Below are 26,210 nucleotides of genomic sequence, written 5' to 3' on the forward strand. Positions count from 1 at the left end.
ATCTTTTCTACCCCCACTAATTCACCCCAGATCCACCTTGTTTGAAATTCCAACTTCTTTCCTGGAAATCCTGGCAGTGTCCATATGTTTATACCTCTCCCACCCCCCTCCCCCTTCTCATGCCTCCCCCCAAAGCCCTCTCCCTCCCACAGATCTCTCGATGTCTCCATGTCTCTCGGTCCCTGCTCTCAAATGTTGTGTTTGTGTCCTTCCCCCTCTCTCCCCATCTTGTCTACCGCTCCCGATGTTATTTGTTTTATGTGTCTGTTTGTCTTTCTGTGTGATTAATGTTCGCTCTTTCACGAGCCTCGATCTTGTATACAAAAAAAAAAAAAAAAAACTGCTTGTAATTGACCTTGAACCTTCTCTCTCTTCAAAGCTCATCTGGATCTTCTCTCGCAGTACCTTGCGCGCGCGCTTTTATAACGCCTCCGGCGATCAAGCCACCGGCCTTCAGGACACGCCCATTGGTGTGCTCACCTCGGCCCTGGTTGGTCGCGCGACCCTCTGGCTCCGCCCTTGATGACGACGGGCGGGCACGCCTTTCTTCCCCGACCCGAGCACATGTTCAATGGTGGTTTTGGAGGGGATGTGATATTGGCAATCGAGGCTTGGCCATGACGAAAGGGGAAATGGAGGTTTTGGGAATGGGAATGAAGAATGAAGGGAATCTATCTTATTTCACTTGGTGCAATGGAGTGTCATTTTAATAGAAGACAAAGCCTTAACCTAATACACAGAATAAGGAAATAAACTACTGAACAGGGATATTATAGTGTCCTTCAATGTATGCTTTATGGAATTAACTACCGGAACGCCCTTTGACCTTTATACACACTGGAGCAAGGAGGGCTCAGACTAAAACAATAATTCACAACCATTTACTATCTATCTATAATTCCAGTAATCTCTGTCTGTACGTTTGTACGTCTGTACGTCTGTTTGTCTGTGACCGCTGTTTCTCGACAACCACGGGTCCGATATACTTTTAACTTGCCAGGTATATTGCTGGGGACCCGAGGATGTGCCTTTTCAAGGTTTCATATTAATCGGACAATTACTTACCGAGCTATGTCCAAAAAACGATTCAACCAATCAGAGAGCAGCGAACTATCGCGTGTGCCGAACGTGGCGGACACACTCTGCCTCGGATGGCACATTTGAGAGCGTATTCATTTATTTCACGTTTGCAAACTATGTTGGCTTTAAACTATGTTTTAAAACTAATAAAAACGAATTTGCGATTCATTCGCTTTCCTGCGCGTTTGTGCACGCGATGGCGATTTCTTTACCAAACTCCGGAAGCCGTTCGCTTTGGACCAAACCATTTCATGTAAATAGAGGGGGGGGATTGTCACTGTACTCACAAGCCGTTCGCTTTGGACCAAACCATTTCATGTAAATAGAGGGGGGGGATATAATTTTAGATATAGATATAGTACGGGCAATGCCCTAGTACAATACAACACAATCAAAAAAACTCAATCCTCATATCTGCAACAATATATATATATATATATATATATATATATATATATATATATGCAGTATATATATATATATGCAGTATATATATATATATATATAATTATATATATATATATATATATATATATATATATATATATATATATATATATATATATATATATATATATATATACTGTATATATATATATATATATATATATATATATATATATATATATATATATATATATATATATATATATATATATATATATATATATATATATATATATATATATATATATATATATATATATATATATATATATATATATATTATATCAGTTTTGTCTTTGTATTGAATAATTTCAACAGTTCTCATTCAATGTCTGAATTTTCTTTTTCATAAAAAATATTTATATTTAGTATTTTATTTTTTGAATTCCACTATGGAGTTTTAATACTCTGAATTTTTGTTACCATTTATGGCTGTTGTTGCATTATTTTCAAATCATGCTCTTGTTTTGACCTGGGAAATAATGAATTCATATTGCTGGCTGCCAAAAATAATGGCTGCCAAAATCAATACGAAAATGGATAAACTTACATATAGTCCATAGTGTAATATTGTGTGATGCCTATTTCCATTTAATAAAACTAAAATACCATAAATATATATTATATAATACCCAAGCTTGTCATAACTTAAGCTACTAAAAGTATATATATATGATATATTAGTCTTCAATAATCCAAAGTGGCAGCCATATTTAAATAGCATCACCCCATTATGATATGTTGACACGAAATTTAAAAAAACAAAGGGCCCCATAAAAGCTTCCATACATTGTGATGCTAGAACTTCCTGCTGCTCTTCCTATAATTTGTTTTGACACATGTGGCAAACTAAGATGTGTTTCTGCAGAGATAATGATGATGTCATACCAGGCAAGTACTATCATAATATTAATGAAACATTATGTTTCAGATACAAATTATTAATATAACTGTTTTGATGTACTCATTGTAATTGAATGATTCTTGGACTAAGTGAGTGATAATAAAGGCTTTTCCTGGAAAAGAATGTGATGGGAATTCCCCTGCTCATTTTTTTAATTCTCTAGGGAAGCCTTCATGTGCCATTGCAAAACATGAAATATTTTGAAAAAATTGTATTTTTAGCCACGTCGCAGACGCTGGTCATAGAGTGCACTCTGCTGTTGTTGTTGTTCTTCTTGTTCTTCTTCTTCTTGTTCTTGCAGAGAAGACAAAACCTCAAAGCTCCACCCATTCTGGGAACCATAGCTCCACCCATTCTGGGAGAGGCTTCATATAAACAAATATCCACCATTTTATTAACTCGCATAGCTTTGAGGCCTGTTTTGTAGGCCTGTGGTGTCTTCCTCTCTCACACAGTTTTATTTCAAATCAAATTCGATATATCATTTCATTTTTCACAGTCGCTAACATACTTTTAGACTCGGTTGAAAAAAAACGGGAAGAAAATCCGATGAAAGTTGCCCTTTATAGAACGAAATGAATTCTCAAAGGCCTGTAACTTCAAGTCCATTGATATATATTTTTTAAATCACGGCATGCTCAGTCATACACCGCCCGAAATAACAGATGGGAAAATGCCGAGATATATTAAAAATTCGTCCATTTGATGACAATCGTCACGATGAAATATTTAATTTATACGTCGTCACAATAATGTGGAGAGAGGAGCATAGCTTCGTTCACGTGTCGCTACACACGAGAAATTGCCGAGATATATTTTTTTACAATCACGGCATGGTCAGTCATACACCGCCTGAAATAACAGACGGGAAAATGCCGAGATATATTAAAAATTCGTCCATTTGATGACTATCGTCACGATGAAATATTTAATTTATACGTCGTCACAATAATGTGGAGAGAGGAGCATAGCTTCGTTCACGTGTCGCCACACACGGGAAATTGCCGAGATATATATTTTTTAAATCGCGGCATGGTCAGTCATACACCGCCTGAAATAACAGACGGGAAAATGCCGAGATATATTAAAAATTCGTCGCCACACACGGGAAATTGCCGAGATATATTTTCACTTTGCACAAAAATAACATCAAGTAATCAAATCAATAGGAATGTCCTGTGCCTATAACATCGACGTTATAGGCACAGCTGCATCTAGGCATTGTGTAACATCGACGCGGCCTTTGTTTTAATTAAAACTTTTTGTACTTGTTGTTTGTACATCTACATATGGTTCTAATATACCAATATTTTCTATTTCAGTGTATTCCGTGTGAAGTGAGATATGTGCAGCATGCTGGGAGACATACCAGAGAAAAAACAGAGACTTGATGCTCACGTTACTGACTCCAGCAAATGTGTCATATGCCAGACATCTTCACGTGAATCGCTTGTGAAAAAAGTGACTGGGAAAGATACATATGCAAACATATTATACTATGTTTCTGCTCGGGCAAAATGTGGAGAGACTGCTTTATTTGATGCCAGCAATAGGCTTGAGCATACTACTACTGACACATTACACACGAATGATGCAAGATTTCATGCAAGCTGTCGAAAAAGTCTTGTAAGTGCACAGAAGTTGGAGAGAGCACAAGTGCGCTTCCAGAAGGCCACCACAACGAGTCTGTCCGTGCTGACGAGGACGGCTGGCCGTCCACCCACACAAACATGCTCGTCACCACTCGTTGAAGTAGCCTCACCATCACAGAAGTCACGCCTTTCACGTGCATCAACTCCTAGCTATGACAACCAACTGTGTTTCTTCTGCCAAGCAGATACAGATGAGTCCGTGCACTCACTGGATTTCATGCATTCACAGGATGTGACCAAACTGGAACATTCTGTGGGAAATCGAAGGTGTCATGCTGGAAAGCATTGTTGAAGTCGGATGGCAAAATCGTTAAAGCCTTCACCAACCTCGGCATAGGACCACACATGCAAGACAATGATGCTGATGAACTTGAGCGCTACACCTGCCAGCTGTACGTCCCCGGGACAGTGATCACAACGCTCAAAGATATGCGCTGGTTTCTCTTCAGCAAGAAACAATATACAGATGAGAAACTGCCACCTACCAGAGCTGCTCTTGACCAGATGATTGCAAGGGCGAATTATGTAACTCTGGTGTGGAAACAGTGTGTTGTGCCATCACCTGAAGTGCTCGACCCAGCAGATCATGGATGGTCGCTAGATGGAGAGCGCCTCCAGCCTGTGGGTACCACCAAGCTTCCAGCTCCCCAAGCCATTCTGCAGCTTGTCAAGTGCAGATGTAAGGGCGACTGCTCATCGAGAAACTGTTCATGTAAGAGACATAACCTTAGGTGTACAGACATGTGTGTTGGATGTGATGCAGCCTGTGAAAACAGAGAAATTTGTGGTCCTATTACAATGGATTCTGACATTGACGAGAGTGAACTAGCATTGTAGATCCTGAATAATGTAATGTAATATATTAGCTCCTTTCTGATATATATACTGTGAAGAGATGTTCAGTTAAATAAGGAAATGTATTATATATGTAGTGAAGACTTGGAAACTTTGGATTTTGAAACATTACTATTTTGAAGAAAAATAATATTTACAGTAGGAGATTTGCTATAAATATGATGTTAAATATAATTTTAAAATGCACAAATCTCAACAAGTACCTGATAAATTACATAATTCCTTGTATGCTGTGGTAGAGTGGTGGATTATGTACAATTTAATTTTCTTGCATAAATTTGCATAATAATTTGCTAATTTGCATATTTTATTCCTAATGTTCACACTAATTTGGATAATTTAGCCTTGAATATTTATGTTCCAACCTAAGAACACCATTTCCATTCTGATTTGCTTGTTTTTCAACTGTTAACATGATTTATAATAAATATGCATATACAACTGCTAATTTGCATATTTTGTCACAATTTGCATAGTAATCTGTATGATGAAGACTGGAAAGTATTTTTTTATCATTCAGCAGACGAATTACATCCTAAAAATACTGCTTACAAACTTTTAACACAACATTCCAAAAGAATTTACAATTTTCAGAATTTAAACTGGTATATCCTTCCTGGTACTCCTGGTACTGGTATCCTTCTCCCCCTCAACCCTCCACCTAGGTGATTTCAATATCCACATGGACTCCACTGACTCCACAATAACCGCTGACTTCATTGATATTCTTAATTGCTTTAACCTCACTTAACATGTCAACTTTCCCACCCATAACCGTGGTCACATTTTGGACCTTGTCTGTTCTATTGGACTAAATCTACACCATCTCTCTGGCTCTGACCTCACCCTCTCCGATCACTTAGCCATCACTATGACCATCAACATTCCCACCCCAGCACCAAGGCAAAAACGCATAATCAACTTCCGTAAGCTAAACTCTCTTTCACCTACCTCATTCTCATCTTCCCTCTCCGAAAAGATGTCCACCTCTCCCTTCGTTGATTTGCACAGCCCCTCTGACCTCACTGACTACTACAACCACACTCTCTCCTCCTGCCTCGACCAGCTTGCCGCCTATAAAAACCAAAACAGTTTCCTTCACCCATTCTGCTCCCTGGTTTACCCCTGAACTCCGCCTGATGAAAACCCGTGCCCGCCAACTTGAAAGACTCCGTAATAAAACAGGGCTCACAATCCACTCCCAAGCCTACAAAGACCACCTGCAGCACTACAAAGATGCCCTCTCCCGCACCCGCTCCACCTACTACTCTCAAATAATCCACTCTGGCTCCGGAAATCCAAAAGCACGCTTCTCCACAATAAACAAACTCCTCAGCCCCCTGGATACCACCACCCAGTCATTCACAGTCGACAACTGCATTTCTTTCCTTTCATTCTTCCAAAGCAAGATAGACAACATCTGCAGCAGCTTAATCACCACCGCACCCGCTCCCCCTCAAACCATCTGCCCCCCCTTATCCTGCCAACCCCTATCTCAGTTTTCCCCAGTCTCCCCTACTGACCTCTCTGAACTCCTCACAGGAATGAAAACTGCCACCCGCACTCTGGACCCCATCCCCTCCAGCTTTGTTAAGGCTTGCCTTCTTGCTCTCTCTCCACTTATCACTGCAACGATAAACTCCTCCCTGTCTACTGGCATCGTCCCACCATCCCTCAAAATCGCTGCTGTCACCCCCATTCTGAAAAAACCTGGACTCAACCCTGACACCCCAAATAACTTCAGACCCATCTCCAAACTACCCTTTCTGTCAAAAGTTTTGGAATGCGCTGTAGCCACTCAACTCAAACATCACCTCTCTGCCAATAACCTGTATGAAACATTCCAATCCGGATTCCGCCTCAACCACAGTACGGAAACTGCACTCCTCAAAATCACCAACGACCTTCTCCTCTCCTCCGACGCCGGTAACCTCAACATTCTCATCCTTCTCGACCTCAGCGCCGCCTTTGACACCATCAATCACATCATCCTCCTTACCCGACTTGAAACCACCTTTAACATCACTGGCACTGCCCTTTCTTGGATCAAATCATACCTCTCCGACAGGCACCAGTTCATCTCCATCAATAACTGCAAATCCCCCACCGCTCCCCTCCCCCAAGGTTCAGTTCTCGGTCCCCTCCTCTTCATCCTATATATTCACACCCCATGACCTTTTTCACATTTTGTTGTTACAGCCTGATCTTTAAATGGATTAATTTGAGATTTTTTGTCACTCATCTACACATGCTTCTACACATGCATGTTTGTCACACATGCCCCATAATATCAAAGTGGAAATGTTTTTAGAAAATTTTACAAAATAATTAAAAATGAAAAGCTTTAAAATGCCTCAAGTCAAGAAGGATTCAACCCTTTTGCTATGACACTCCAAATTGAGCTCCGGTGCATCCTTTGATCATCCTTGAGATGTATCTACAACTTCATTTGAGTCCACATGTGGCTAATTCAATTAATTGGACAATGGACATGATTTAGAAAGAAACACACCTTTCTATATAAAGTCCAACAGTTGACAGTGCATGTTAGAGCAGAAACACAGTGCATGTCAAATCAAGAACCCAATGACCACTCTGACAGAACTACAGAGTTCCTTGGCTGAGATGGGAGAACCTGCCGGAAGGACAACAGTCTCTGCAGCCCTTCACAAATCGAGGCTTTTATGGTGGAGTGGCCAGACAGAAGCCACTCTCGAGAAAAAGGCACATGACAGCAATGCCTGGAGTTTGCAAAAAGGCACGTGAAAGACTCAGAGCATGAGGAAAAAGATTCTGTGGTCTGATGGGACAAAAATTGAACTCTTTGGCCACAAAATTCCACTTTTTTCTGAAAGTATATCCATACATGTACATATATATATATATATATATATATATATATATATATATATATATATATATATATACAATATATATATATATATATATATATATATATATATATATATATTATTGCGGATTTGGGGGTCGGCTCTCCCCTTATCAAGTGGGGGTTAATCCCCTTGTCTTTTAAGCTGGCTGTCCCCCAATCCTGGAAGCTATGACGCTCCTTCCGGTCGGAATTAGCTAGGGTGATTGGTCAATGAAGTCCCAAATACCTACTTACTAACCCGAGCGTAAAGCAGGGAAATAACTCCCGCTCGAACCACGGATTAGATGGAAATTGCCGAGCGGTTAGCAATCCGCGGCCCGAGCCATTAACAAAGACTAACCCGATCCTGAGCGGTTTCCAAATCGTGCCACAGGTACTCAATCGAAAGAAAGGACGGAGGCGATCGGAATAGGGAAAAACCAAGAAATAACAAGGTGAATTTATTACAATCCAAAAGAAGAGGAACACACACACACACACACACACACAACATGCATTTTAAAGGCCATTTTCCCTACTAGAGCGGGGGTTAGCCCAAAAAAAAGTGCCAAAAGTGTCAAAAGAAGAGGAAACGAAAGGAATATACAGGAGGAAGAAGAAACAAAAGGACACAGGGCAGGCTTACCTATACAGTCTAAACTTATAACCCCAGGACAAACAGACACACTCACACGGAATTGTAGTGGTAGGGGAGGAAGGTCCAGGCAGATGGTCCAGGCGATGGGATCCGGCTCCAGTCCACTCCAGTCCAGGCTCCGGTTCCGGTTCCGCGGGCGAAACCCGGCAGGCAGCTTCGCGCGTATCGTCGGACACGAGCGGACCTTACGTATCTCGGGGTTACATATATCGGGGGGACTGGGATGCGGCGTACATAATACGTAGCTCGTGCCAGCTCTCTCTCTCTCTCCCGATCAATGTTCGTATCACCAAGCTCTCTCTCGGCGTAGTCTGTGCAATCAGTGTCTCCGCGGAGTCCTTTGAAACAAGCGCACCTCCCGATCAATAAGTTCATAAAGCGCCTTTCCCAACGAGTTCTTTACAATCGATCGTCCCCTGCGCAGTCCTCTACAAGCAGTTCGTACAATGCAATCCCCGGCGCAGTCCATTGAAACAAGCGCGCCTCCCGATCAATAAGTTCATAAAGCGCCTTTCCCAACGAGTCCGTGAAAGGGCTTTGCGCGCGCGCTTATATAATGCGCTTTGAGATCAATGCGCGCACTTCGAAACCACGCCCACCAGTGAGCTCACCTCAGCCCTGGTTGGTTGGCGAGGGCTCACCGGCTCCGCCCTTTACGGCGAGTTGACAGGGCCACGCCTCGTTCCCGGCGCTCCGCCCCCTTCTTCCTCGAGCTTGACAGGGTGGTTAATGGCGTTTGTTTGAGCAAACTTCAGCTCAACGCAGCGAACGCTGCTGGCAAGCGGAGGCGCGTAATAGAATTGGGAGAGAGGTTGGCAAAATGGCCAGAATGGATTGGGACCTATTCTTATTTCATTGATGCAACGCAGATTCAACTATTGGGAACACGGCCTTACCTGAAACACATAATAAGGAAATAACTAAAGTTCCGATGGTGTCCTACGTGTTGCATATGGACTAACTATGGGTGCGACCTTTAACCTTTTAAATGATGGAATATTATTTACAAGTATTTACAAAGTGAGGGGTTCTCAAAACCGCAACAATATGTATGTATGTATATATATATATATATATATATATATATATATATATATATATATATATATATATATATATATATATATATATATATATATACATACACACTTGTGGGGCATACTAGTTAGATTATACATACAGATACTGGGGTGCATCCTCTGTGCAGACATAAGATAAACAGTCCAAGCTCTGCCCTCTCCTGGCTGAGGGAGCGAGGCTTCACTGCCCAACTTTAATTGATGGATATTTTCACTGTCCGACTTTGAGTTGCATCAGTATGCAAAATTTAAACTTTCGCCACACTGGAAAGTACTAAATGTTTATTTTGCAGATGTTAAGGGCTCATGGAAGAACAACACAACAAAAGGCCATCATACCTACCGATGAACAAGGAATAGACAAATCATGGACACAGGTAGGGCATAATTGAAAAACAACGCAGATACACAACGTAAAACACAGTGATTTGGTACACGAGGAGAGCAGTGAAATGAGGACAAATGGACGAAATACTTACCCGAGAACTAAAATACATGCGTTGGTCACCGGTAACTTATATCACTGTTCATTAATTTATTAAGTTACAGCAAGACAGTGAAAGACACTGATGAATTACACACCATGAATACAGTGTACATACACTATTCCCATATCCTCACTGAAAAACATGCCATGTACATGCCAAGATAATTGATTCCTTTCTCACGATACCAAAGTGAAAAATCTTAAGCACCAGCACTCAGACAACTGCACAGTTAGATAAATGCTGACCCAGGATAAAGACATAGCATTTATTAAGTGTGGCACCAGATTAACAAAAACATACTGACACGTCCCCATATGAACTGCACGGAAAATAAAATTATTTAACAGTAGGGAAGCAGTATATACTTGGGATATGCCACATAAAAAGTACATGATTGGAGGACATTTTAACAGCAGAACAGAATATCAATTATGGCTGTTGTAGCAGAGTATGGGTTCCGACTCAAATAATGAGACCTTTCCAAGGACAAGATAAAACCTCTCCGTTAGTCAAGCTCCTGGCTCATAGTGCCAATAGTTGGGTAACTCGAGTCAAAAGGGACCTTTGGCTTTGGTCAAACAAATAGTGCTCAAATACAAATAACATAACATGGACAAACATTGAAAGAAAAACCCATTCGAACACTCTTCCTCACATATGGTGATTTCAACTGTCGCCATGCCAATTGGCTGGATCTTGGTTCCTCTTTTATGAGCCATGGCACGACAGCAAAGGACTTCTGTGACTCCATGAGTCTCTCTCAATCTGTGAATTTTTCGACCTGGGTTTCTGCCAATGGCAAATCCTTCCTTCTGGATTTGGTTATGACAAACTTTCCTGCTCATGCCTCCTGTTCTTCCTCTACTCCGATTGATTAATCTGATCACATGGTTGTGAGAGTCAACATCACCCTTGCTATTTTCAGAGATCTGTCTCTCAGAGCGGGTGAATCTGACAGTTCACTCCACTGGCGGATCCGGGGGAGGGGAGGGTGAAGGGGGTGCGCACCCCTCCCCCCCCCCCTCGGATTTTCGATGATAAATTATAAGCTATGGATATCCTGGAACGGCCCTCGTGTCCAGATGATTTTGAATAAGGAACGTTCCAGGCCCTTACCAATGCTCAGAGGTTGTTTTTTTTTGTATACAAAATCGAGGCTCGTGTAAGAGCTAACACATTGAACATGAAAACATGCACAGACACATAAAACATGCAATGAAGGGAGCGGGAGACAAGAGGGGGAGAGAGGGAAGCAAACAAGCACAACAACAGTAGAGAACAAGGAGCAGGGACGTCAGTCGATCTGTGGAAGGCGGAGGGGGCTGGGCGAGGAGGGAGGGGTACACGGTATAAAGCAAATGAACACTACTAGGAATTTCAGGAAAGAAGTTGGGGGTTGAAATGGATTTGGGGTGTTTTAACGGGGGTAGGTATCCCGGTCATCTCGGGATATGCTCCGTAGGTTGGTCGGAGCGATGAAGAGAAGGATAAGTTCTGGTGTGCGATAGAGAAGCTGATGGAAAACGTGAAAGATGAGGAAGTTGTTGTGGTAGGAGGAGACCTAAATGGACATGTGGGAAGGAGTATGGACGGTTTTGAGGGAGTTCATGGGGGTTACGGATATGGTGTGAGAAATGGAGAAGGTGAAAAGATTTTGGAGCTTGCTGATGGAGCTGATTTGTTGATTTGTAACACTCAGTTCCAGAAAGGGGATAATAAGCTTGTTACATACACGTCAGGTGGGTCGACGATAACCGTTGACTACCTGATGGTGCGTAGGCGAGATAGGGGGCACCTCCGGGACACAAAGGTGATCACGGGGGAGGAGGCTGTTTCACAGCACCACTTGGTTGTCTGCGACATAAGGGTGAAAGGTGCGAGGAGAGCTCGGCGGGTGAAGTACCAACCGAGAATGAAGGTGTGGAGGTTGAAACAGGTGACAGTAAGGGAGGCATTAAAAGAGAGGCTGAGTAGGGTAGAGGATGATGTGGTTGAGCTTGAACGTGGTTGGATGTCAATGAAAGATAGTCTGTTGGGAGCCGTTGGTGAGGTATGTGGATGGACAAAAGGACCACCGAGGCACTCGGAAACATGGTGGTGGGATGATGAAGTTGGAAAGAGGATTGACGAGAAGAGGAAGAAGTTCAAGGAGTGGCAGAAGGCGAAGGGTACGGGAGCAGAAAAAGCAGAGCATGAAAGTTATAAGGCAGCCAAGAAGGCTGCAAAGAAAGAGGTAGCAAAGGCGCAGGAGGCATATAGGAAAATGTTCGGAGAACGCATGGATTCGGAAGAGGGTCAGAGAGTGGTATTCAGGATTGCAAAGCGGATAGCGGAAGAGAGGTGTGATGTGATGGGGGTGAGTTGCTTGAAGGATGAAGTGGGACAAATCGTTGTGGACCCAGATGGAATTAAAAGAAGATGGAAAAGATATATGGAAATGCTGTTGAATACAGAGAATGAATGGGATGGCAACATAGAGAGTAACACAGTTTTAGGACCGGCAGAGAAGATAATTGAGAAGGAAGTTGAGGAAGCGATAAAAGCAATGAAGAGTAGAAAAGCGGGAGGGCCGACGGGAGATGTGGGAGATATGTTGAAGGCAGCAGGAAGTTGGGGTGTGAAGAGGATGACAGAGATCTGTAATCTGGTGGTGAAAGAAGGCCGCATTCCAGTGGATTGGGAACCGAGTACCCTCGTCCCACTATACAAGGGGAAAGGTGACCCTCTGGAGTGTGGCTCGTACCGAGCGATAAAGTTATTGGAGCATGGAATGAAGGTATTGGTAATGGTGTTGGAGAGGAGGATAAGGTAGAAGGTGAAGATCGACGAAATGCAGTTTGGATTTATGCCAGGAAGAGGAACGACAGACGCGCTCTTTATTTGAGGCAGATGCAGGAGAAGTACATGGAGAAGAGGAAGAAGTTGTTTCTTGGGTTTGTTGATCTGGAGAAAGCATTCGATAGGGTTCCACGCGAAGTATTGACATGGGCATTGAGGAAGTTTGGAGTGGAGGAATGGTTGATCAGAGTAGTGATGGCAATGTACAAAAGAGCGCGCACAGCTGTAAGGACGAAGGACGGGAACAGTGGTGAGTTTGAGGTGAACGTGGGAGTGCATCAGGGGTCGGTACTAAGTCCACTACTATTTGTAGCTGTGATGGAGGTGCTGGCTCAGAACGTAAAGGAGGGTTTACCGTGGGAGTTGTTGTATGCAGATGATTTGGTATTGATTGCGGAAAGTATGGATGGACTGAAGGAAAAGATGAACAAGTGGAAGGAATGTATGGAGACAAAAGGTCTGAAGGTGAATATAGGAAAGACGAAGGTGATGGCAAGTGGTAAAGCATGTGGTGAGGTGGAAAGAACTGGGAAGTGGCCATGTGCTGTGTGCAGGAAGGGTGTCGGAGTGAGTTCCATTCAATGTACAATGTCCGCTGAGTGGGTTCATCAAAAATGTAGTGGTCTGAGAGGGTCATTAACCAGTGTGGCAGCTACATCCAAATCGAAGGTGTGCACAGAGGGAGCTGCAGATGGAGGAAATGTTGAGTTGGATCTTGGAGATGGCGTGAAGCTGGAGGGTCTGAAAACATTTTGCTACCTCGGAGACATGCTGAATGGAGAAGGTGGATCAGACACGGCAACGTTTGCTCGAGTGAGATGTGCATGGAAGAAGTTTCGGGAACTGAGTGGCGTGCTGATGAGGAGGGGAGTGTCGTTGAAGCTGAAAGGAAAGTTGTATGCTGCATGTGTGAGAAGTGTTATGATTTATGGGAGCGAGACATGGGTCATGAATGTAGAGCAGCAACGAAGGCTGGAAAGGGTAGAAATGCGAATGGTTCGGTGGATGTGCGGAGTATCGTTGAGAGAGAGGAAGACAAATGATGAATTGCGAAAGATGATGGGAATAGAGCCTGTGATTGATGCTGTGAAGAGGTTGAGATGGTTTGATGAGACAGGATCAAATACAGGTTGAATATACAGGTTGAAATACAATAGGTTGAATATACAGGAATATACAGGAAATACAGGTTGAAATACAGGTTGAGATGGTTTGGTCATGTGTTGAGGAAGGATCAAAGTGACTGGTTGAGAAGAGTGATGGAAATGAATGTAGAAGGAAGTAGAGGACGGGGAAGACCGAGAAAGACTTGGCTAAAGATGGTGGAAGAAGAAATGCGGGCAAGGGGGTTAACAAGGAGAGATGCAGAAAATAGGGTAATATGGAGAAGATTGTCATGGGGACCGCAAGGCTAACCCCCGCTCTAGCAGGGAAAATGGCCTTAAAATGCATGTTGTTGTTGTTGTTGTTGTTGTTAACGGGGGTAGAAAAGTTCAAGGATTTGGATGGGGGAAGATAAGAGATGGTGGTCAACAGCTGTTTTAAAGACCCGGAGGTAGGAGTGGGATTGAAGAGAGTGAGGGACTTTGTTCCAGAGGAGGGAAAAAAAAGGAATGAAAGAGTGAAGGTGAGCAGAGCGTCTTGATTTTGGCAGTTTCACCAGAAGAGGGTGGCTGGCAGATCTTGTGTGTCCTGCAGAAATATTTGGGGGGGCAGAGCACAGACAGAGCAGGGGGAGCAAGGCCGGAGAGGAGTCGGTAGAAGACAGAAAGTCCACCTACCTCCCTGAGGTGAGAGAAAGAAGCCCTCAGAATCAGCTTCATCACGGGAGATTCCAATGACTCTGAATGCTTTGGTTTCAATCGCGTGAAACCGAGCTAGTTGTGAGGCAGGTTTTAAATCACTTTTGCTTTATTATAAAATACTATAAGTGCGACGGTAAAAACAAAACCATGCTTTCGTCACATAAATCCACCGTCCAAAGGGAAATCATCCGCAGCAGCCACTCCAACAGATATGACGTGAAGATCACGTGGAGGTGACGCAACACATGAGTGGAGCATGAATTTAATATGTAACGAGGCAAACATGGGTGGAGAATTACACAAAAAACATGCCGCATGCACACACACACAAACACAAACACACAAAATTCATCAATTTATAGCAGAAGGAACAGCTGGGCAAGTCGTTTCACCAGTTCGTCAATCTGGCCATTAGTCATCGTGAATCTGCTGAACTGTTGGACCAGGGAAGAACGCAAGGAACTGCAGAAACTTCCAAGAATGCTCGAAATACCGTTTCTGATGATCAATATTTAAAAATTTCCTGAGGGAGAAACCCCCAGACCTCCCCCCCCCCCTAAAACCTCCTCCCCACCCCCACCCCTCTTGGCGCTATGGTTTAGTGCACCCCTCCGTCTTCAAATCCCTGCATCCGCCCCTGCGCTCAGGCAAACTGGCAGGGAGTTCAAGCTACCATCTGACTTCATGATTTCTATTTCTACGGCTTCTAATATTAACTCATCCTGGCATTTATTCCACAGAAACGTGCTCTCTCTTATTTACATATTTATCTCATCTCGTCTATAGTTATCATACCCATCCTCTCGTCCGTGGTACAGAATGTTGTGGTAACGCAGTTGCCTTGAACTAGCTTGATTTCTCTTTCTGGAAGGCATATCCGACCGAAGACAATCTCAGTGGAGACCAAAAAGTCCACAACAAGTCTGTGTCCACTCTCAGGAGAGCCAGAAGCATCTGTACAACCTCAAGAATGAACTTCCAACCTCAATAATGAACTTTCAAACTTGTCTCCCTCCACTAAAACCTGGTAGTACCTTGTAATGTCCGTCTCTGGAGTATGCTGTCCTTTCATCCGTTACTTCCCTTACTTCACCCCTTCCCTTACCATAACTGACTGCTCATGAGAAGGACAAATGCCTCAATTCTGTGTTTGCTTCAAAATTGTGTATTGACCCTATAGTCCCAAAAATCCTGGGTGGCTGAGCAGCCCTATTTAGGATCTCACTGCTCAACCCACCTAGTGAGGGGGTATAAAAAGTGCCTTATAAATAGTCTGTTTCACAGCTTGTCCATCACACTGTGACCGGTCTGCCATTTCTTCTTGTGGCCAAATTTTAAAGACAAATTCGGCAAAAAGCAAACATGTCAACATAGTGTTTGAACATCACAAGAGGGGGGTTCCACTGTGACGTCATCAGTGTATGACTTCAAGTAACCCTCATATGGTTCATCCGGTGCTTGCTACCCAGCACATGGCCACAAGCCCTGTTGGCTTTTGGTGCATGCTACGCGGCCTATTGGTGTATGCTACGTGGCCTTTTGGTGTATGCTGCGTGGGCTTTTGGTGTGTGCCTCCATGGACACAAGTTTCAAACACTTCTCTGTCTTAATCGACATGAAAAGGACTTTAATATCATCATCTGGAAGACCTATTGTTACGGATTCGTCACTTCCACTGTTGTGGTTTTCATCCCCTTGAAATGTTTCTGATTCTATGTACTATTATTGTCTTCAAAAGGTTTATTGTTCATGAACTGCTTGCAAAGGATAAAAGCGTTAATGTCAAAAAGAGACAGGAAGCCGGATCGGGAGCCGGAAGACGAGGAAGAAGAGGAAGAAGAAGGCGAGGGCATGGCGAGTGAAGTCGGACAAGAAGCGAGTAGCTTCCAGCTCCGTAGTGAGCGTTGTCGAACGAAAGTCGCGAGTGACCTTTGAGTTTCCTTGAAAGGAGTTCCTGCGATAGGTGTTATCGCTGGGGGATTGAAAAACCTGCGTGGTCAGGTTTGGGCGTTGCGATTCCGAAGAATCATCGCCGGGTCGTGTCGACTCAAGTAAGAGCCATCGGCCATTTTGACACTCGCGCTTTGTTCAGTAAAAGGTCTTGGCTACGCGTCAGTTTTTTTCACCATCCTGTCGTCTGTCGGGGATGTGTGTGCGCAACGCTGAGTTTGAAGTTTAAGTGGCGGTTCGCCGACTGAACCGGGAACGTTCGTATCTGGAGGGCGCCTTTGGGATTTCCCATTCCGCCGCGAGTTTGCCTTTGGTTTTGGACCACGTGACTTTTTGCGTCGCTTCGACCGCCTACGCCCGAGAGCTGCTTCGGCGGTGCGACTGCCCTTGCCATCCGCATGGGATTCTGGTCTCGATTGGACATTGTTCTAGCGATCGCTGGAGCGAGTCAACTTCGTCTTGAGGACGGGAATATAGAGACATTGGGGAAGGTTTTTCCACTCACTAGGAACACCGTGAGTTATCCTATGCTAATTGATGGTACCATCATAAGATGTATTGAGTGTACTTTGGATTTCTATTTGTTGTACCGTTATTCTTGTGTGATTTTTAATCCAATATTTGTTTGTTGATAATCATTGGTGTGGTTTCACTATTGATTTCTAACACAGAATAACATATTTTTCTGCCGAGGCTCCTCTCGGGGCTCGGAGGTACATCGTGACCAGGGGGTCGGGGAGGAACACGTAACACTATGGAAACAATTCATGAAACTTGGTTGCCTTCTTCAATTCATCAAAATAGGCCACCAGGTACATGCACTGAAGACTGGTGGTTGATGGCACTGTTTCTGAGCGATTTATGATTCCACCATTGTTAAGCAGGTACCAGCGCTCTTCAACCTGTTATTTGCTGAAGTGCTAGTGGATGCAACCAAGGACATCAACAACACAATCGAAGTCCAATGCAGTACTAAAGACAAGGTGTTCAATCACCACTGAATATAGAGGTAGTGGACAAAAAATATATACACCAATGTAAATTCACATAATTGTTTGGGCCTGGGCATTGATACAGGCTACCATGTGTGGCCAGTATGGCCTATATACTCCATAGCATAGAGTCCATCAGTGTCTGGAATTCTGCAGGAGGGATGTGGCACTATTCTTCCATGAGAAAGCCAATCGACTCACACTTGTTTGATGGAGGTGGAAAACGCTGTCTCAGGCGTCATTCCAGAATATCTCATAAATGCTCGATTAGGTTCAGATCTGCTGACTGCGAAGGCCATGACATATGGGAAACATCAGTGTCATGCTCATCAAACCATTGGGCAACCACATGTGCTGTGTGGATGGGGGCATTGTCATCCTGGAAGATACCCCTCCCAGAAGAAGAAAATACTGCAACATGTAGTGAAGATGATCACTTAGTACCATTAAGTAGCAGTTGGCATTGACCTTGCCTTCTAAAGGAATGACTGCACCCAAACCATGCCTGGAAAATGTGCCCCACAACATTGCAGAACCAACAGAACCCTTCACTGTTGGAACCAAGCACTCAGGGTTGTAGAGTTATTTAGGTTGGCACCACACGTGCACTCATCCGTTTCTCGAGAACATGGTGAAGGATGATTCATCTGACCATATCACATTTCTTCACTGCTCGGTATTCCATTGCCTGTGCTCTCTGCACCACTGGACTCACAAACGAGCATTGCCAGGTGTGATAAGCAATTTGTACACTGCAACCTGATTATGGTATCCCATTCTGTGGATTTTTCAGCGGACCGTTTTTGATGAAACTGGATGCTCGTGCCCCAGGTTGAAATTTACAGCCAATTGATCTGCAGTTGCTCACCTGCTTTGCCTTGCACTTCAAATTAATGCACGGATATCACGGTATGTGCTTCCGCCCACTGGTGCCCTTTGCTGCTGATGTCTTTCCCTCGGAGTTCCATGATGACATCAGCTTAGACACCTTTGCTTGTGAAACATCAGCAAGCTGAGCTGACTCTGTCACTGAAGCTCATGCAAAATGCATCCCAAATGCATCACCCCTCTTTCAAAGTCACTGAGGTCTGCTCTTGCAGCCATGCTAGCCATAATTATGCACAACCAGGCCTATGCAGCATCTCTATACATGACCCTAAGCATGCTGGGATGTTATTTGCTTAATTAACACATGGGCCACACCTGTGTGGAAGCTTTCAATATACTTGCTGCCCCTCATTTATGTTTCCAATGTTTCCATTTTTCATCCACTACCTGTACATTAAAAATAAGGTCAAAATATATCTCAACAGAATTGCTTTTCACTGATGACTGCAATCTGCTTGCTCATACGGAAGCAAATAAACAGCTGATTACCAACCGCTTTGTTCCTTCAGCAAAATGTTTTGGCCTGGTCAACCCAACCAAGGTGGAAGTGTTGTTCCAGCCAGTTCCACATAAAAGGTATGTCTGACCAAAGACGATGGATGACAACACCAGGTTCAAGCTGGTACAGCATTCACCCATCTCTGCAGTACTATAGTGAAAGATTGACTCTCAAGCTACGAAATAGATAAGGAGACTGCCCTTCAGGCCTGTCTCAATGACTGATTATGCTGCCGAGCATGAAAAATACAAAGTAATTCAAAATAAGTTTCAACCTCATTTCAGATAGATAAATAATTTATTGGTGGCTCATGAAAGTCGCTGAACTGCAGCAATATATGGACCGTTAATCAAACAAATTTTGGGTTATCATTTTAATTTATCGCTTTTGATTTAATCTATTTGCGCTTGATTTATTAAGCGTTATGAAGCAAAATTTTCCTGACAGAATTGACTAGGACTAGGGAGGGGGGGGGGGGGGGTTCTGAGGGTCAGAAAGCAGTTTATGGTCCATCACACTCTGGAACTGTTCCGCTCAAAACATGGAGTGATCAGACACTCATCACGGGCAAACAACAGATCCTCAGCCGACGGGTGAACCACTTCAACAAGTGCCTAATTAAAAATATATGGTCATTGACCATTTGTTAATTGCAAAGTCCATCCCTGTGTCTACAGTTTCAGCCCAAAATGGCCTAGTATTGTTAAATGACAATGAAGCAGAAGATAGCATTAAATGTCTTGCACTGCATATGTGTGAATAAGATGCCAGCTTAACTTTTATAGAGTGCCACATGATGATTCACCCTTCTCGACTTACTACTTGACCGCTAAGAGAAATTAGTACCCATCTCGGTCAACTGAGATGTTCCAAAATACGAACAACAACAAATGTACATCTGGTATCAAATAATTTTAACAAATACATCTGGTATCAAATAATTTTAACACAGTAATTTATGCTTTTGTAGAACAATGTGAAAACAAACACAGAAAATATTAATGCTGTCTGAAAGACGGATTATATAAAGACGGATTATATTAATGAAAGATAGTCATGGGGACCGCAAGGCTAACCCCCGCTCTTGCAGGGAAAATGGCCTTAAAATGCCTGTTGTTGTGTTGTTGTTGTCTGAAAGACGCATGCTTTTGTTTCTATTTCATAGTTTAAAAAAGAATTAATTGTTGAGAATTAAATACCGAGTGGCATTGTTGACAATGACATGCAATTTGTACAGAGAGAGGACCTTCGCCCACACCTTAAAGTCTCTTTTATATGCAGCTGGAGACCAGGTGCAGACCCAGAGTGGTGCACAGGATGACAGAGAAAGGCAATACACATCATTTAACAGTTATGTATGAAATGCCCAACTGAATTTGCAGTGGGCAACTTCTACAAGCTTTAAGAACTCCACAATAGACATAAGTGCTGTTGATCAAAACACAAGCCTGGCATCGGCAAGGGAACTGTGGTCAGTCACACAATAAACAGAACTTGATAGATAACGCATGTGAGTCATACAAACTGAAAAAAATACTTTTCTTGAGGAAAAGAAAGAGCGAAAATAGTTCAACTCTGTAAGGTTGGGAATTCATTCTTATGTGTTTGTCCATCATTTTTTTCTCATTTCTTTATAAAGCAACTACATTCAATGTTAAGTTATTTATTTCTTTTTTTACACAGCCCCAGTAATTAATTGTAAGCTCACCACAATCTGCTGAACCCTTCGTCAGTTTGTAATTTCGTGTCTTTATCACCTAGTTTGTCCAAACCAGTTTGTAGACTGTCCCATTATTCACAGCCTAAATACATCGAAATATGTTCCTCATAATTTGTGAACTACTTTAAACCTACATGCCTATTAGTAAACAACATTCGTTTACAGTCCTTTTGTTATATGCAATCTGATTAGTCCAATTTATTAATGCAAATACCCCAGGTAATCAAAATTTTAAAATGAGAATTTCTCCGTCTATTTCCCTACATGTGAAAGGATCTTGCTGGATGAATAGTAAAAGGTTTGATCATCAGACGTTCTCACTGTTTCCATCATCTCTCCACGATAGAAACAGTAAGATAGCGTGGTGGTTGGAACGGAATCAGTGAGTCTTAGCGTGACCACAACCACACACAGGGAAATATAAATATACATTAAAAGCAAATTATTTGTTAGGGGATTGTAAAAATTACAATTTTATTAATAGCAATAATTTTCGATTATAATAATTTTATAATATTATAGAAAATGAGAATACTGTGATCATAACAATGCAAAAATGCAGTAAAAATGCTTTGGATGAATTCCATGAAAATCGTCACCCACGTGTGATTCCATCACATTACCTGGTCTGCCACCTAGAGTTTGCAGTTTCTGCATTGCATTACCAATAAGACTGCGATAGGAAAGCAGTACTATTGTTGACGTCCGAATTTTTTTTTCTAGACCTTGTGTTCACTAACAGAGCAGAGTTTTTACATCAAATCTCATGTCTGTTTACCATGTCCACATCGTGTGAGTCTGTCACAAGCCTATTCTGGGTAACAAATTTTGTTAACTGGGGTAAGCCTCACTGAGAGTCATACTCGTCTGTAGCCATGTGACAGTTCTGGTTCAATACATATAATTGAATTCTCTCTGCTCTTCTTAGCATTCAAGATAATTACCTTATATGTTCAAAATTAGAGTGCACATGGTGATTCCGTCACGATGGAATTCATGTTTGGTTGACCCCACTTCTCTGCCAACATCAAATATCTGGAAAAGCAATGCTTCCTAAGAGGTTTTTATTTATTTTGAAAAGCAATGGAAAATATTCACTGCACGTTATTTGTAAAATTATCAATAATAAAGTGACCAATCACAAGACAACAAATATTTTTTGCATTTCTAATAACGAGAGTTGCTGGCAACTAACAAAGCATCCAAAGCAGTAAACCTAGAGTTGAAAGAAGGAACCATGAGACCTTCAAATTCAACATTTTTGAAACCGGTAAATCAGTGCATCAGTGCCAGGCAGCTCGCTATAAGTAAAGCTAACAAGGTTGGAATTGACGTTGTATTCGTAGGGGGTAAATTATAAATCAAAAGAGGTAGTGTTAACTCTGCAGAGGAATTTAGTGATAACTCATCTGGAATATTGTGTTAAGTTTTGGTCACCACATATAAAGAAGGACAAAGCTGCCACAGAAAGGGTCCAGCATAGAGCAATTAGATTGATTCCGGGGCTGGCTAGACTTAGCTATAAGGAGTGTCTGAAGGAGACAGGAAATTATTCACTCCAAAGGAGGTTTTTCAAGATAATGAAAGATATATACAGAATAAGTGTGAAAATGTTTTTCAGCAGAATAGACAGTGATATGACCAGGGGTCATAGCTTGAGTTTGAAGAAGAGAGTTTTGATGACATCAAGGCAAGGGTCTTTCACTTACAGGGTAGTTAATGCATAGAAAGGTCTCTTTGGGAAGGTCGTGGCAGCACAAACAGTATATATGTTTAAACTGAAACTATATGGGTACTTGGGGGGCATTGGGGATAGAGAGGTACATGTACAGTGCCTTCAGAAAGTATTCACACCCCTTGACTTTTTTCACATTTTGTTGTGTTAAAGCCTGAATTTAAAATGGACTAAATTGAGATTTTTTTTTGTCACACATCCACACTTAATACCCCATAATGTCAAAGTGGAATATTTTTTAGAAACTTTTACAAAATAATTAAATATGAAACACAGAAATATCTAATTTACATAAGTATTCACCCCCTTTGCTATGATGCTCCATATTGAGCTTGGGTACATCCAATTTCCTCTGATCTTCCTTGAGATATCTCTACAACTTGATTGGAGTCCACCTGTGGCCAATTCAATTGATTGGACATGGTTTAGATTAAGAAAGAAACATCTTTCGGTATAAAGTCCCACAGTTGACAGTGCATGTCAGAACAGAAAATCTAGATAGAATCCGTAGAACTCCGAGATAGACTTGTGAGGAGGCATATATCTGGGGAAGGGTATAAAACAATTTCTAGAGTGTTGAAAGTTCCCAAGAGCACAGTGAGCTCCATCATTAGGAAATGGAAAGAATATGGAACTACACAGACTCTTCTTAGAGCTGGCCGTCCAACCAAACTGAACAACCGCGCAAGAAATGACCTTGGTCAAGGAGGTGACCAAGAACAAAATGACCACTCCGACAGGGTTACAGAGAGTTCCTTGGCTGAGATGGCAAAACCTACTGGATGGACAACAGTCTCTGCAGCACTTCACAAATCTAGGCTTTATGGGAGAGTGGGCAGACAGAAGCCACTCCTGAGAAAAAGGCACATGACAACACGTTTTGAGTTTGCAAAAAGGCAAGTGAAACTCTGAGAGCATGAGGCAAAAGTCTGATGAGCCAAAAATGTAAGTCTTTGGCCTGAATGCAAAGCGCTACATCTGGCAGAAACCGAACACAGCTCATCGCCTATCTAACACCATCCGTGAACACCATCTAATCCATGAAGCATAGTGGTGGCAGCATCATGCTATGGTGATGCTTTTCAGTGGGTAAGGACTGAGAGAATTCTAAGGATAGAGGGAACAATAAATGGAGCCAAATACAGGCAAATCCTTGAGGATAACCTGCTTCAGAGCGCAAAAGACCTTAGATTGCGGCAAATATTTATATTCCGACAGCACAATGACTCCAAACATACAGACAAAGCTACACTGGAATGGCTTCAGAACATGAACATGAACATGAAAGTCCTTGAGTGACCTATCCAAAGCCCAGACTTGAATCCCATTGAGAATCTGTGGAAAGACTTGAAGATCGATGTTCACCAATGCTCCCCATCCAACTTGACATAGCTGGAGCAAATATGCAAGGAAGAGTGGTAGAAACTCCCCCAAATGATATAAAGCTGATGCAGACATACCCATGAAGACTTGAATCTGTAATCGCTGCCAAAGGCGCTTCTACAAAGTATTGACTCAGGGGGTTGAATACTTATGTAAATTAGATATTTCTGTATTTCAGTTTTAATTATTTTGTAAAAGAAATTAAAACAAAACCTCCATTATGTGTCGATCAGTGACAAAAAAATCTCAATTTAATCAATTCTAAATTCAGGATGTAACATATCAAAATGTGAAAAAAATCAACGGGTGTGAATACTTTCTGAAGGCACTGTATATTGGCAGAAATGCATGGGCATGATGGGCCTGATGGCCTCCTCATGCATTGAACTTCCTTGCGCGTATTTTATTGTATAACATTGAAGGCCAAGTGAGCAGATGAAGGAAATACAAAAGATTTGGATTACAATTAAATGGAGAGTTATGTAGTGAATACATACTGCTATATGATATAGAACTAGAGTCAAGAGCAGATGCAGTAGGCAAAGAGGAACATTGAACCATAAAGCATATTATTAGCACAACACGCCTTGGATGAGCTCTCAAATTTAGATTTTGTAACAATTCCTTCCCCAAGTGTTACCTGCTGCTGCAGCTTCAGTAACTCTGCTGCACAGGCCTCAGCCGCACCAGCAGCTCCACCCTCCCCCTCACCATTTGTCCGACCCTCAGAAGGTCCTCCTGCCGATCCAGCCAAACTCCGCTGTCCACTCCCCTCTGAGCTAGGCCCCTGCATTTTTCCACCTACAATCTGAGTATGAGTAAAAGAGAAGTCATTTGAGATTATGTAAGATCACATAAGCTCAGATAAGTATCCAAAAGCTTTGATCACTTAGCAGCAAAGCATAGTTAGGTTGTATAAAACTTTCTTATCGACTCACAAAGTATGACCCTTCTACAGAGTTCTATTTGTCTGATTTGTAGTTGATATAAATAACCAAAACAAAATACAGCAACAGTACCAAAAAATATCTAAACAATAAATAACAACAAGAGAAAGGTCAGACAACAGTGTTCATCAAGAACTGGCTGGACTGGCTTCAGTGTCAGGGGGCAGGCGGTATTAGGGCGGGGACGGGCTCTCTGCCACAAGGTGTTTACGGTTGCGGCACGGGCTGTCGGGTAAACAAGGCTAGATTAGCAAGGCTGTGCCCAAAACCTGACAATCGCATGCATAAAAAAACAAACAAATGTGTTTCTGCATTGCTGTGTGCTTTTGCAAGCTCGTAGGAAAACAGTACTCGTCAGGCCAAAACCATTTTTGGTAAATTCCCAGCAGTAAGATGTTTTTCAAAATTATTTTTGTCCACATGTTCAGGGAAGTAATGCGCCATTGAGGCTGTATTTAAAAACAACTGTGGATGAATATGTTTCACTTTAAAAATCAAACTTTCGGTTCATAAATCTCGACTTCAAAGCGCATTGGTCCGAAGGTTGGTATTCGGGCCAAGGTCGGAATTCGATGATGCATAGTTATCCAACGAATACTCTGTGGTATTATTCTGGTTTTCAAAGCCACGATGGGGAAGGAAAGGTGTTGTCTGGGTGTGCCTTGAGCTCTTCGCCAATGCAAATCCTATGACAAAATAAGGAAAAGCCTGGGCTGGTGGTGGCATTGGGAACAGTAAGAAAGGGGTCACTAGGCGTTTGGCTGAATGAAACATGTGCTTTGAAAGGAAGTCTTTTTCAATGACTAAGACTCATGAAAAGTGCCGATGACAGTAAAATGTTAAAAAGTGAAAAAGTAAAGAAAGTATACTTTACAATAAATAATTAGAAAATGGTCGAAGGTGTATAAAGTGCAAATTTTAGAAAAGGAAAACTAAGAATAGTTAAAATGAAGGATAATTGTTGATGTGGCCAGGCATTGTGTGTTTCTTAACAAACTGGTTTTACTAACACCCACCATCCAACCGTGTTTAGCAAACATGATTTTAAAAAAGCTCTGGTTTGTGGGGAAGCAGGGTGGATGTGGGTGGATGTGGGTGGAGGTGAGGAGAGGAGGGCGAAGGATCAGAGGCCCATACCCTTCCCAACAACCGTCCTTGTTTACATAACAGCAATTAACAGTGCCTCTCCAAACAAGTCCCAGCCATGGTAAACAGTAAATGAATCAGTAACCACACCCTCCACACATCCCTTTCGCTGGCTTGCTGGTATCAATCACAGCCCCACCTCACAGTTGAGATTCTATAGCTCTACTGCTCACCTTTCTCAGAGTTGAATTTTTTGTAACCATCAATTGACATCAATCACTGAACACACTAGTGCCACTACAACAGTTGGTGTTAGGGTGGGATGCCAGACT

General features: G+C 42.4%; 1 protein-coding gene across 4 annotated transcripts in view; it reads right to left on the bottom strand.

The window, feature by feature from the left end:
• Nucleotides 1-26,210, bottom strand: part of LOC137424903 (forkhead box protein P1) — a 257,074-nt gene that overhangs the window by 128,392 nt on the left and 102,472 nt on the right. For 2 of the 4 annotated variants that reach the window (XM_078776067.1, XM_068112795.2), the window contains one exon: nucleotides 24,486-24,653. The exons of the other annotated variants lie outside the window; for them this stretch is intronic. In XM_078776067.1, the coding sequence (XP_078632193.1) occupies nucleotides 24,486-24,638 (153 nt within the window). In that variant the 5' untranslated portion in view covers nucleotides 24,639-24,653. The remainder of the gene's footprint in view (nucleotides 1-24,485; nucleotides 24,654-26,210) is intronic. 4 annotated transcript variants of the gene reach the window in all.

Source organism: Myxine glutinosa, chromosome 4 (assembly GCF_964187855.1).
Source record: "Myxine glutinosa chromosome 4, kmMyxGlut1.1, whole genome shotgun sequence".
Classification (NCBI taxonomy): Eukaryota; Metazoa; Chordata; class Myxini; order Myxiniformes; family Myxinidae; genus Myxine; species Myxine glutinosa.